This window comes from Siniperca chuatsi, linkage group LG2 (assembly GCF_020085105.1).
Source record: "Siniperca chuatsi isolate FFG_IHB_CAS linkage group LG2, ASM2008510v1, whole genome shotgun sequence".
Taxonomy (NCBI): domain Eukaryota; kingdom Metazoa; phylum Chordata; class Actinopteri; order Centrarchiformes; family Sinipercidae; genus Siniperca; species Siniperca chuatsi.
Window position 1 is genome coordinate 13655516 of NC_058043.1, and position 13295 is coordinate 13668810.

Sequence of the window (13295 nt, forward strand, 5' to 3'; positions counted from 1 at the left end):
AGGAAGATGATGGCATTCAATACCATTTGGGGTGAATCCCACTGTGTCTTCTTTGCTGGGAGCAGAGACAGTGGGGGAGTCCCATGTGTGACACCGGGTCAGCAGATCGAAACCTTTGCAGTTTACAAGATTGCGCATATATTAGGTTTTCACCTACTTCTGTCTCTCTCTCAGGTGTGATGAATCGCCTCACATTATTTTTTGCTCTGCTCTCTACTTGGTTAGAATTTAGGTTGTAAAGCTTTGTTTCTATCTCTCTTTCTAAAAACCTTTGAAAGTAAATATGCTGTGGAAAATATATCACCTTGGAAACTGAACCTTAAGTAAATATATATAGTAATGTAATATATAGTAAATATAGTAATGTTTTCCAGTATCTCTTAATGTACTTACATAGAGTGCCAAGAACAAATGCACAGGAAGATACACATAGTCATACAGCTAAAACAAGGACAACAAGTAAAAGGCTAATGTAAAAGCATCCAGTACTTTCCTCCCCTGAACTAGCACCATCATAATAATGTATGTAGTGCTGTAACATCTTCCACCTTCTCCTACATAACAGACACAAACCCATCACCTTCGTAGCATGACCCAAAAAGCATGCAAAGGTTTTGTTTCCTTTTTCTTGGCTTTGTGTGCACTTTCCTGTTATTGTCTGAATCTTTTCACATCCCACTCCCACCTCCTGTCTTTGTAATTTACTTACACATCCTTAAGAACATATGCCCTTTGAAGCTCTTTCTACTGTATTGTATTGTATTTTGCCTTTGTATGCACAGTAACAAACCTCAAAATTTTTTATGGCATAAAATGGTGTCATTATTATGGAGGTCATTCTCAAGGACACTGTGACACATTTCTCCATCCCTCGATCTTCTAATAAGAGCATGATAATTATCCACCATTTAGCCGCTGATGGGTTATTATTCATAGAGTTACTCTACATCCAGCCTACTCTCTGTTTCGGTCCCTGTCTCTCTCTTTTTCTCACTCTCTTGTGCTCTCTGAGTCACACTTCAACCCTCTCTGTCTTCCCTCTTCATTCTCCCCTCTCTCTTTATAAAATGGTGAAATCTGAGAGTACATATTGAAGCTATTGATTCGCTGCAGAAAAACAGCATCAGTATTTTGCGTCGTTATGATGATGATGATCATCATCATCATTGTAGAACCCTGTTGCCATGGCAACTTGTGTTGGACACTGTGGCACACAGTATTGGGGGGGGGTTCAGACAGGCAGGAAGATGTAAAAAACAGTTACAGCGTGGACCCCGCCAGAATGTTGTAAAATGTTGTTCACTCCATTATGTGATGATTTCTTTTATTTATATATATATATATATATCTATATATATATATATATATATATAGATATATATATATGTGTGTGTATATGTAATTTGTTTGCTGCTATACTATGACGTGCCTTTTTCACAAGGACATTTGAAGGTCATCGCGTCATTTCATTCTTTACTGTCTTTTCTTTGTTGGAACATACATACCTGTACACACATACACATGCATGCATGTCCTTCAACACAAAACACACATACAAAACACATACACACACTTACTTACATATTCACACATTCGGCGTGGGTATTTCCACTCAACGAGTGGGATGCATAGTGTTTCCATGGAGATCTATTTTTAGTCACCTACAAAAAAGGGCCAACTGTTAAAATATGCCACCATGTTCCCTCTGACTGAAAAAAAAAATCCTCTTATGCTGAAAGGATGGCATAAAGTTTTTTGAAATTGTTTGATGTCATGTCCCTGTCTTGTCCATTTGGAAACAGGATGTTAGGTAGGTACCATTTGTCAAAGCAGATTCATATCACAGATTCTGCTGTGTTTGACACATCAGCGCATTACTGACGAGGAGGATGAAAAAAATTCAGTTTTATCTTCATCAAGTTTTAAAGAATGTCTTTAAATCTTTGGTCATACATAATAATAATTCTGTAATCTAGTCAAAGTTGACAGGAAATTAATAACAGTTGTGATAGTCAGTTAAGTCATATTAAGAAAAATGCCAAATAAGCTGGTTTCGGCTTCTCAATGGGAGAATTTGCTGCTTTTCTCTGTTTTTATATCATCATATCTTACCTAAATATCTTTAGGTTTTGGATTGTCGATCCCACAGAACTAAAAATTTTATTATGTCACTACTTTTTCACTTTTTCTTTTGACATTTTATAGACTAAATGATATATGATAAATCAGAAAAGTAATTGACAGATGAATCAGTAGAGAAAACAATAATTTGTTGCAGCCCAAGTCTAATCATTGTGTTTTTAGTATAGTATATCTTATTATCATTACATTAGTGTTGTCACAATGGCAAACATCATGGTCAGGTTTTTAAAATGATTTAAGAGCAGAGAGGCTCATTATAGAGTCAATTTGTGTGTTAATTTACAGAAGCAGGGGCAGCTTTTCTTGCCCCTGAACCCAGACGGCCAAAGAAGCCCTATACTGATTATTTGTGGCGCAGTCCTTTTCATGATTAATACCATAATCATACGTTTTCTAATGGGAATTGAAAATTCTAACTGTAGCCATCTAATGCTCACAATCAAGTATGGCCAAATATAATTAAGCATGCCTGCTTAATTAGCTAGTAATCAGTAGAAAGTGACTGAAAATATAGAAGTGATTTAATGGCTTGCAACCAAATTCATAAATAAGATTAAAACACAGCATGCGTTTCTGGTACAGTAAATGGCTTTTATTTAATCTGCTGAGTCACCAGGATGCCCACTGTTTGTTTTAAGTTCATCAGCTGATGATCTAAAAGGGAACTGCAATCTAACACTAATGATAGTGCATCATCTCATATTTCATAGGTGGACTCAAAAAGGCTTTTACTGTTTGAACAACAATTACAATGAGCTTTTTAAAAATACATTATCCATTATACACAGTGGTGGAGAGTAACTAAATACATTTAATATGTACTGTACTTAAGTACAATTTTGAGGTACTTGTACTTTTACCCTTTTCTGCTACTCCATACTTCAACTCCATTACATTTCAGAGGCAAATATTGTACTTTTTACTCCACTATATTTATTTGATAACTTCAGTTGATTCACATTATTAATACAAAATATAATCAAACAAATAATGCATAACAAATAATTGATCATTTATTATTATAGATTAAGATACGATAAAATCAAACTTTGTATATAAAGTAGTTACATTTAGCTACACCTTTACTAGCTGCAACATTATAGTGATACTTACACATTAATGCATCAATAATTATAATCCAATAATATAATATAAATGGGCCATTCTGCATAATGAGTACTTTTACTTTTGGTACTTTAAGTATATATTGATGCTAATATGTTTGTACTTTTGCTTACGTAAAATTCTGAATGCATGACTGACTTGCAACAGTATTTCTGCACTATAGTATTACTACTTTTACTTAAGTAAAACATCTGAGTACTTCTTCCACCACTGATTATACAGTAACAGGAGTTCCTTATCTATGTCCATCTATTGTTCATGCACATTTGGTATGTAGTTTGCATGTATATCACTATCTGTTCAGACTTCACTGCTTGGTAATGAACTCTAACACAAAGACTCCTTTGCAATCACCCTTAATCCTCAGTGAGGTTGTTGTGACTCATCTGTGTATCGCCACAGTTGTTATGCCCTCTCACTCCCTCCTCAAAATCTACTGCCAGAGCAGTTAGGTGGGCTGACAGTATTTAGCCTTCAATATTTCATAATCTGGCAAATGAATCTTAAGCAGCATTGCAGTCAGCGATCCAGGAAGGAATGAAAATGTAGCGGAGGATTTTCCAGGAAGCAATGAGTATTTAATGATGAGGCAGATAGATTACAGCATAGCTCACATCTCAAGGGCATTGAAGGAGAACACAGTTAAAACATTTAACAAGGTTAACTGTCACGCTGACCTGATGCACCATCTCATATACAGAGGTACCTATTACATGGCAGAAATAGCTAAGACTATGCAGTATGTTATATTTCAATGTGAAATGATTGCAGCCCTTATGCAGAATGGTGCATTTGCATGCTATAACTAGCTCCCCTGCCTCTGGACAGATGCAAGAAATGTGGAATAGGAGGATTAGCATATGTACTTGTTGTTTTTAAAAATTCTGCGGATGCAGTATTGGGTAGAAATATGAGTGAATGTTGTATTTGAAGCTGAATGTGGATATGTATATATGTGTGCATCTGCGCTTGTGTGTGCATACATGTCTGCGCCTTTGTGTGTGTGCATCTAACCACCTCAAACAGGCTAAAGCCTGATTGTATGAGCTCTAGTTTTACCGTGTGATAGTGGAAGCAACCACAGGCATGCTTGGCCAGCCTTATTACACACAAAGCACGTGCAGGCGGTCACGACTTAGAGACCCATGTACACACACATTCACACACACACACACACACGCATGCACGCACAAACATGCTTGTGTGTGATCTGATGCAGGGTGCTGTGGAGATCAATGTGAGAGCATGCTAGGTCCTCTCACAGAGAAAATTAAAAGAGAATGGATAATGAGGCTATTTATAGAGTGATCTATTTGTAACCAGGGCATTCTCCTACGTAGGAGCTGGGAATTGTTCACTTTTTAGCCTGCCCTCCTTCTGTCCTCTCCTTCTCTCTCTCTGTTGCTCTGTCTATTTTACAAGTGAAATTGATCTCTTTTCTCTACTCATTTTTGCAGTATCTAAATATTTGTTCTTCACACAACTCTGTCATTCTCTTTCTTTGTTCCTCTTTCTCTGACATCAGATGCAGATGGATCATCAGTTATTTTCTGCAGATTTTAATAAGTCATATGCATTCACATGCGAAACAGTTTCATGCAGCAGCGATGTTATCAGGTGCAATCCAGGGCCACTCCTGGGAGACCCAGTGACGTACCATGCATGACATAATGCTGTGGTAATGTCTGTGGTTGTGAGGGAGGGAGAGAGACACAGAGACAAAGAGATAGTGAATACACAATGTGCTTGTGTGTGTGCTCAGCAGCCAGATAATGGTACTACACTGAAAAGCAGCCAGATCGAAACCTATAATGTAGTTTGATAGAAATCTTTTATGAATTATTTTAACTGAAGATACAGAGCATACATTTACATTGCCATTAGTACACTTAATGCTACCTCCATAGCTTTATGAACGTTTGATGTAGATATAGTTTACCGTTTTCTGACACACCAGTGCAGATTCTTATTGTAGCTGTAATAAATGTGATTTAATATATAAACATTTATTAATATAAAGTGCAGCAGTTTGAGCAAAATGTGCTCATTTTTAAAGCCCATTATGTAAGATTGGAATACAGATGAAATATGTAAAATCAATATGATCAAATGAGGTAGTAATTTGATCCCCTGAAAAAATTGATTAAAATTATACAGACAATTTTTTTTGGCACAGAACATAATGTTCTGTGATTCTGAATTATACAATACATGATGTGCACAATAATGTTACATAATGTGATTGATTAAAAATTGAGTTTTGATAATCAAGTTGATAAAACGTTGGCTGGTTACAATTTCTGAAATGCTAGAATTTGCTGCTTTTCTCTCATTAAAATTTTGATATCTGTATCTGATTTACTATGTGAACATGACTTAATATATAGAACAAAGTAGACTCAGTTTTAAGTTGAGATTGGAAAGCAGATAAAAGATACAGGATTAACCACTCAACACTAAATTCCGTCCGTATTCAACATGTTGAATATAATAAACATGCACAGAAGGTACTGTTCTGTGATTCTAAATCATCCACATTGAAAACTTACATAATACATAAAAAAGAACTGCACACAAAAAGCTACTCATTTGCAGTAATGCTGTTTGGATTATGAAGGTAAACCGTTGCTCTTGCAAAGGCACTACACCATTTTGCCACCATGACCATTTTGCCACATTATATGAGCTACTGCATGAGAATACATTTCTGGACAGTATTCTAAAAGAAAATTGGGCCTCGAGGCAGTATGAAGTTCTTCAGATAAAAGAGCCAAAGATATTTGTGTACAGTAGTTCATGGTGTATGAGGAGGTGGATAAGGTCAAGCACAAGGCCCTCGTCTCTTGAGCAGAATTATATAAGGAACTAAGAGCCATGGCCCATCATGACTCAAACTGGTAATTAGAGATGGTTTGTGTATTATGTGAGAGTGAGAAAGAGAGAAGAAAGGTAGAAAAAAAAAAGAATGATTACAAAGCTGGCTGGAGATCAGCACTTTTAACAATAAAACATGTATTAAAAACAAAAAGACTGCAGTTTCCAGCTGTGCTTTTAAATACTTTTTGTGTGTGGGGATAAAAATAGGATTTTTCAAATGTAGAAATAAAGCAGATTGTTGTTTGCTACTGTAATGTTAACCCTTAATATATACAATATAAAACTTACTGCAGTACATAAGTAAGAATATCCTACACACACTGATGATCATTGTACAGTGATGTACAATACCATTAACAAATCGCTAACTCTTTCTCCCTCTCTCTCCTTCTCTTTCTGTGTCTTCCTCTCTCAGGTCTCGCAGGTGCCCAGGCTGACCTGGACAAGAGAAAAGAACTATTTGGTAAAAACCTGATACCTCCAAAGAAGCCAAAAACCTTCCTGCAGCTGGTATGGGAGGCCCTGCAGGATGTCACCCTCATCATCCTGGAGCTGGCTGCCCTGATCTCCCTGGGCCTCTCCTTCTACCACCCTCCCGGAGCGAGCAACGGAGAGTGTGAGTGAAGCGGCTCTTGTGACGTCACTTCCTTTTAAAATGCTCTCTTTTCATTCATATCGAGGTCTTGAGACAGACACACACACACACACACACACACGCATGCACCACTTATCTCTGTTATCTCAACTATTGCTGAGGACAGCAACGGGCTATAATTGCATTGGCCCACTGACATCACTTCCTCTGACATTACTGACACTCGCTGACACACTTACACCTACATGTATGCACACACACTTTTTAATTGGTGAGGCAGGTCACACTTGCTTTGTGACCTGTCGCAAGAGATCAAGTGACTCATCAAGCATACTGTAGGGGTAAATTTTGTGTGTGTGTGTGTGTGTGGTAAAAGGTACCGGGAAGTTTAATGAAGTGTTGAGTAGAGAAATAACCTTGAGCTCCCAGTGCCCATACATCAGCTCTGTGAGCCGTGAAACAGGAAATGAAGACAGAGACCATAACGAGGTGCTGAGTCAGCAACATCAGTCATTGCTCCCAGCATTATCACAGTAATGGAATTCATTTACCCTGCCAAAGGGACCAGGGACCAGTAATCATTTTAAGGGGTTTAAAAAGGTAGAATTACCACAAAAAGAAGAAATAGTTACCACCGTCTTACTTGCATGGGTAGTTAATCAAATCATTTCTGAGTTAATACAATTTTTAGTTGGCTGGTTAAGATTAAAATGGGATTAATAAGTGAGTAAATTAACGATCAGCCAAATAGTTTGGTAGTAAAATTATTGGTTAATTGGAATTTGATCATAAATTATGACCAGTACTTTTTCCCTCAGAGTTCGCTCATTTTCTTTGCATCTTTTGAGCTGCATCACTTTATGAATGAGCTCTCTGCATCACCAAATTCACATAAAGCAGAGAAAGGCCAAAGGAATCATTATGCTAATAACTGCGTCCATCTGCAGATGCACATAATCAAGCTTCCCTTTAACCTGAGGCAAAAAAGGTGCCAATATGCAAGTCTCTTCTCATATTTGAATGCTATGAATACAAAGCAGCAGAGCTATTCAGAAAGATATGAATGCATACCACTTTGGTACTTTCACCTTATTTAGAAGTAACAGAGGAGAGACGGACATAAGGCCATAGGGATGTACTGATGTTTTGAGATGTAGAGTTTATAGAGTGGCACTAAGAAACAAGAGCTCAACTCAAATGTCATTTTTGAGACCTGTAACAATATTTAAGAGTAAAAGAAAAGGAAGATATTGATATATTGACCAATAGTCCTTTTTCACACAAATATTTAATATAATCAAACATTTCTGGCATTGATCCCTCAAATTTGGCTATTAATGTGACAAAGATGTCTACTATGACAAGATGCTTTACGGCTGACTTTACTGTCTTGGGACACCCTTGAAAATGAGATGACACATCTCAAGGTTTTTCTTGGTATAATAAATTTGACTTAATGGCAGGAACAGTACATATGAAAGTAAACTTAACTGGAAATTAAACCATTTAAAATAATGACTCTAAATATGATACAACAAAAAACTAAATGGTAATTCTTTGTTTGAAGGTGGGTTCATAAGACTGACATGACACCGTCATAACCATGACATGACACCTGTCGTGAACACGAAGGAGTCTTTATGAAGGTTTGACTGTTGTCATTAAATGTCATTTGGTCGATTATGTTACTTTTAATGCAAAGTTGACATTGTTTGAGATGTCTTTGTCATGACAACCTGACGTTAACCAAGAAAACACAACTTGTCATAAATATGCCATAGCAGGCCTAATTATCAAACTTAAAGAAACTATTTAGCTTTATGTGTTAACATTATATTATAATTATACTGTCATATGTGCTTGGTTTTGAAAATGACTGTCATGAGACTATTATAATTGTTTCATGAATAATTCCCTTGACCTCAAGTAAAGTGGAACCATTTGGACTTGTCATAAAGAAGTCAGTAATGTTATGAGGGCAGTTTGACGACTGAGTACAGTACCAAGGTGATTTATGGAGTTTCGTGATGACAGATAGCTTTACTTATTGCTAAAGTAATGTTAGCTAACCTAACCACCCTCACTGTGAAGCACTTTTGGTATCAAGATAAAACGCTAATGTTACATGTAATCCATTGTTATTATTATTAATATAACCGCTAACTGCTATTAATTGTAACTGTTAGCTAATTAGCGCGGTTAGACCCGTGCAGCCAGCCGTGCTATTAACTAGCTGACTCAGCATCGGGATACCAGGAGGCAAACACGGCTAGAAAACCACTTCGGTACTGTATTCCCTGTAAAACTGGTCACCGTCAGTCACGAAGGTTACATAATTGACCAAATGACACAACAGTCATAAACCTTCATAAAGACTGTTGTAAGTGTTATCAACTAAACTTCATGTAGAAGAAAAATATCAATCAAAAACACATAAAATTGGAGCCCATAAAACATTTATGTGCTGAAATGTCTATATAGCAAATATGACAGCATCTACACACATGCATGCATACACAAGCACACATTTCTCACTGCTGGTTTACTGTTTTGTTTATTAATAGGTCAAAAAAAGCTCAACAGTCCGGAAATAGAAGGTGGTGGGATGACTTAATTCTCATTTACATATGAAACAGCCTGGCTGCAGTTGAATAAGGAGGCTCTTAATTGCGTCTGTATCAAACACACAACATGCAAAAACTGTCTTTGAAGCTTATAGACATTTATTTATTCATTTACATGCCACCCAGTTGTAAAAGTTTCTCAGTCAGCTGCATTTGTTATGATACTATTCTGACTTGAGTGTCTGGCTGCACAATGTTGGCACTTCAGCACCATGGACAGCTACAAATGTGCTGCACGATTGTGTGTGTCTTTCTATGAAAGAGACAAGAACACAGTTTGTGCACACATTTGCATTTACTTCAATTTCTAGACTGCTCTAGATAGGTAAATTGTAAAAAAAAACAAACAAACAAATAAATACACGCAAAGCAACAATTTAGTACATTATATGACAAATTATTACATGTGAATGTTTTTTTAATATGTCTCTCTTTGTGCTAAAACCCACATGAATGCATGAGTACATAAACTGTATGGGTAGTCTTACAGTTCAAGGAGGGTATGTTATGTTACTGTATGTATGTCTAAAAGAACATCATATTGATTTGAACCCCTCTGTAGTGCATCACTAAGTCCAAATTGCTAGGAGTCTAGTTCTTCATCTAATCAGACCCTGCATATGTAATGTCTACAATATAGGGTTGGCACTTATTGTGAGCTGCAAGTGTTTTATAGTCCAAAGCAAATCACCCCAACGGGGACTTCTGAAGTCAGCTAGCTGGGAGTGTAGGGCACAATGGCTTCCAGAGTATTACATGAAGCAGCACGAGGAGGACTGGGAATAGGCCTTGTTTCATTCCCAAATATACCCCAGTCTGTCTTTGAAATAGAGCAAATGAATGAAGAGGCGAGGAGAAGTGAATTCTCTTCTTCTTTCAGCCTTGAATTTTATTTTGCCTACATTGTACCTAGGCAGAGAAATTGCACTTATGCATGTATTTACACCAGAATGTAAACACACACACACACACACACACACACACACACACACAGTCACAGTCACAGCTGTCTTTGTCCACAGCTTTTCAGTCCCCAGTGTGAGTATGACCTTTGATTACATCCCTTTGTGTATTTTTTATTATGAAGTGTTCATACTCCACATAAGTAATAAGCATGGATGTGGATGAAATTTGTGAGTTGATATCCAGTGTCTAAATGTGTGTCAACAGAATACTTCAGTCTATGTGCTTGTATGAAAACACAGTGTGCTTGTATGACATCTGTATAATTTTCCTCTTCTCCGTCCTGTCACCGTTACCAAACTGTAGCCTGTGGCGCGGCGGCAGGTGGGGTAGAGGACGAGGGTGAGGCAGATGCCGGTTGGATCGAGGGCGCAGCTATCCTGTTGTCTGTGGTGTGTGTGGTGCTAGTGACGGCCTTCAATGACTGGTCAAAGGAGAAGCAGTTCCGTGGGCTGCAGAGCCGCATCGAGCAGGAGCAGAAATTCCAGGTGGTCCGCGGTAGCCAGGTCATACAGCTGCCTGTGGCTGACATAGTGGTGGGGGATATCGCACAAGTCAAATACGGTAAGTGTGAGGAGATTGTCAAACTGTGTGTGTGTTAGAGTTTACTCAGTTTATGACATAAAGTAAGTGGAGTAAACTCAAATGGCAAATATCTTCTTGGTGCAAATTCATAGTTCGCAGAGCTTTGAAACAGAATCCATGAAAAGCTGGAACTTAGAGATGATCATGAGCTGCAAGATGCTTCCGGCGTCACATCCTCTCTCCTTGTGTGCTGTCTACACATACCAACTCCCCAAAACACAGGCAAATATTAATATACATCTTTTTAAAGTTATCAATGAAGGAGTGGATCTTCTGGATTAATCCAGTTAGTTCCATGATACCAGTAAGGTTCCCCACATTTTACCTACATCTTTCTGGGAACAAAAAAAGGTGTAACTGCCAACTTTTGTTTTCCATGTACCATATATCTTGCATTTTAAAGATTCCACATTCTTTTGTAGCAATGTGCAAGGCATTCTGTCATGCTAACTCTCTGTTATATCTATTTATATTGTTGATTGATATTTGACATATTGACATCTATCCAGTTTGTTTTTTTCTTACTACTACAAAACTATTGTATCAACTATTTTTTTTATTTCAACCAGCCTTGAGTTATTTGTTCCTTCTTCTCTGACATGATTACTGACCAAAATTGACCAAACTTCCCAGCACATTTTGATAAGTTTGACATGGTTGGTCGTGCCCACTGACTGCCTCAACTGGCTTGTGCATTGTTCTGTGTAAAATAAGTTTCATGGTTCAGTAGCTGAAAAGAGCCTTCCACCTCAATATTCCACCTTTTAGAAATTAAATATATTTAAGCTACGGTACAGTATGTTAATGTTGAGCAATTAATTAACTGCAGACTGACCCATACATGGAGAAACATGCGCACATCTTCTCCCAATGCCATCTTGTACCAAGAATATACTTCAGTGGTCACAATATATCCTGCCCTACATAAGCTCAAGCCCATGTTAAACTTTAATTAATCTTTGAAGTTATTTTAACTATTTTGTTGTGTAAGGCAATATAAATCAAATCCAGAGATGTAAATAAATCCACTGCAGATAGCAACTCTGCCATTTCTGTTGTTGCAGGTGATCTGCTTCCTGCTGATGGAGTGTTGATCCAGGGCAATGATGTGAAGATTGACGAGTCATCACTGACCGGAGAGTCCGACCATGTCAGGAAGGCTGCAGACAAGGACCCCATGCTGTTGTCTGGTATGTTGCCAGTTGATAGATGGTTGTATAATGCATGTTACAGTGATTTTTTTTTCCCTGCATGTAATGTTGTGTAAAGGAGAAAGGGACAAAAACAGAGGAGGGGACTCACCTTTGAGACTGAGGACTCTTACATGTCAATGTTCACCTCCTCTGTCAAAATGGCTTACTGCTCAGTTTGAAGGCAGTAACTTCAAAAATCCCTTCAAAAACAAAATAATATTGTGTGTGTAATGATTTGCATTTCTTTACATCTTAAGCAATACATTTCTTTTTCATCTTTACAAAATACAAAGCATTCTGAAATTAATTAATCTCTCAAACAAGCCAGCAATTACACTTTTCACCCAGTAGGCTGGTGCAAATTTGTCATCCTGCACCAGAACTCAACATGAGAAAACAAAGTGGGTTGGTTTTACACCTACTAGCCTAATGTCACAACCTTTTATTTCCACCCAGTGCCTTCAAATAAATTACAGAAATAGAAATACTAAATGTTTACATAATAATAATCATGAATTCTTATCATTACTTATTTATGTTGACAGCCAACATAAAAGCCTCAGAGAAATGTTTCAAGTTGTTTTTATATTGAGGTTTGCCTGCCATTACGTATTGGGCTTAGGTTTGGTCTGCCTAGCTCCTTTTAAGGAATCTAGTGAGGAAAAAATATATAACGAATTATAAGTCACAGTCATGACATTACCTCAGACATAAGATAAAAGGTTGGTAATTATAATCTGAATATCAACACAGAAGACACTGGTGACATCCTGGAAGACACTATTTTTTCATCTACTTTCCCTCTTTATTGGTTTAGTATGTGCTGCACCAGAGACATTAAAATTTGCAGCTGTAGGACTCTTAGAAATGAAGAATATCATTGATAACAGAAACGTGGGTTAATCTGGTCTCACATCTTAGTATTTTTTCCGGAGGATAATTAGCTGTGTGCCTTTTTGCTGCCTTCTTTAATTAGCCTCATATTCACCCACATCAACTAACTCTTCCAAAGGTTAATAATGTTCTGTGTGTGCATACTGTACATAGACACATACACAAAAGTGTAGTGCAGTCTGCACGTATTTGCAGTGACATGTTTTTACTGCTGGATTTAAAATAAAGAGAATAAAGTCCTGACTTTTGGCTTTAATGATGTTTGATGTCTCTCTCTACAAGGTGAAGTGTTGGAAT

General features: G+C 37.4%; 1 protein-coding gene across 11 annotated transcripts in view; it reads left to right on the plus strand.

Moving 5' to 3' along the window:
* atp2b2 (ATPase plasma membrane Ca2+ transporting 2) overlaps positions 1–13295 on the plus strand; it is a 128798-nt gene that overhangs the window by 73593 nt on the left and 41910 nt on the right. For all 11 annotated transcript variants that reach the window (XM_044165943.1, XM_044166021.1, XM_044165968.1 and 8 more), the window contains exons 3-5: positions 6560–6760; positions 10633–10890; positions 11976–12101. In XM_044165943.1, coding sequence (XP_044021878.1) covers positions 6560–6760; positions 10633–10890; positions 11976–12101 — 585 coding nt within the window. The remainder of the gene's footprint in view (positions 1–6559; positions 6761–10632; positions 10891–11975; positions 12102–13295) is intronic.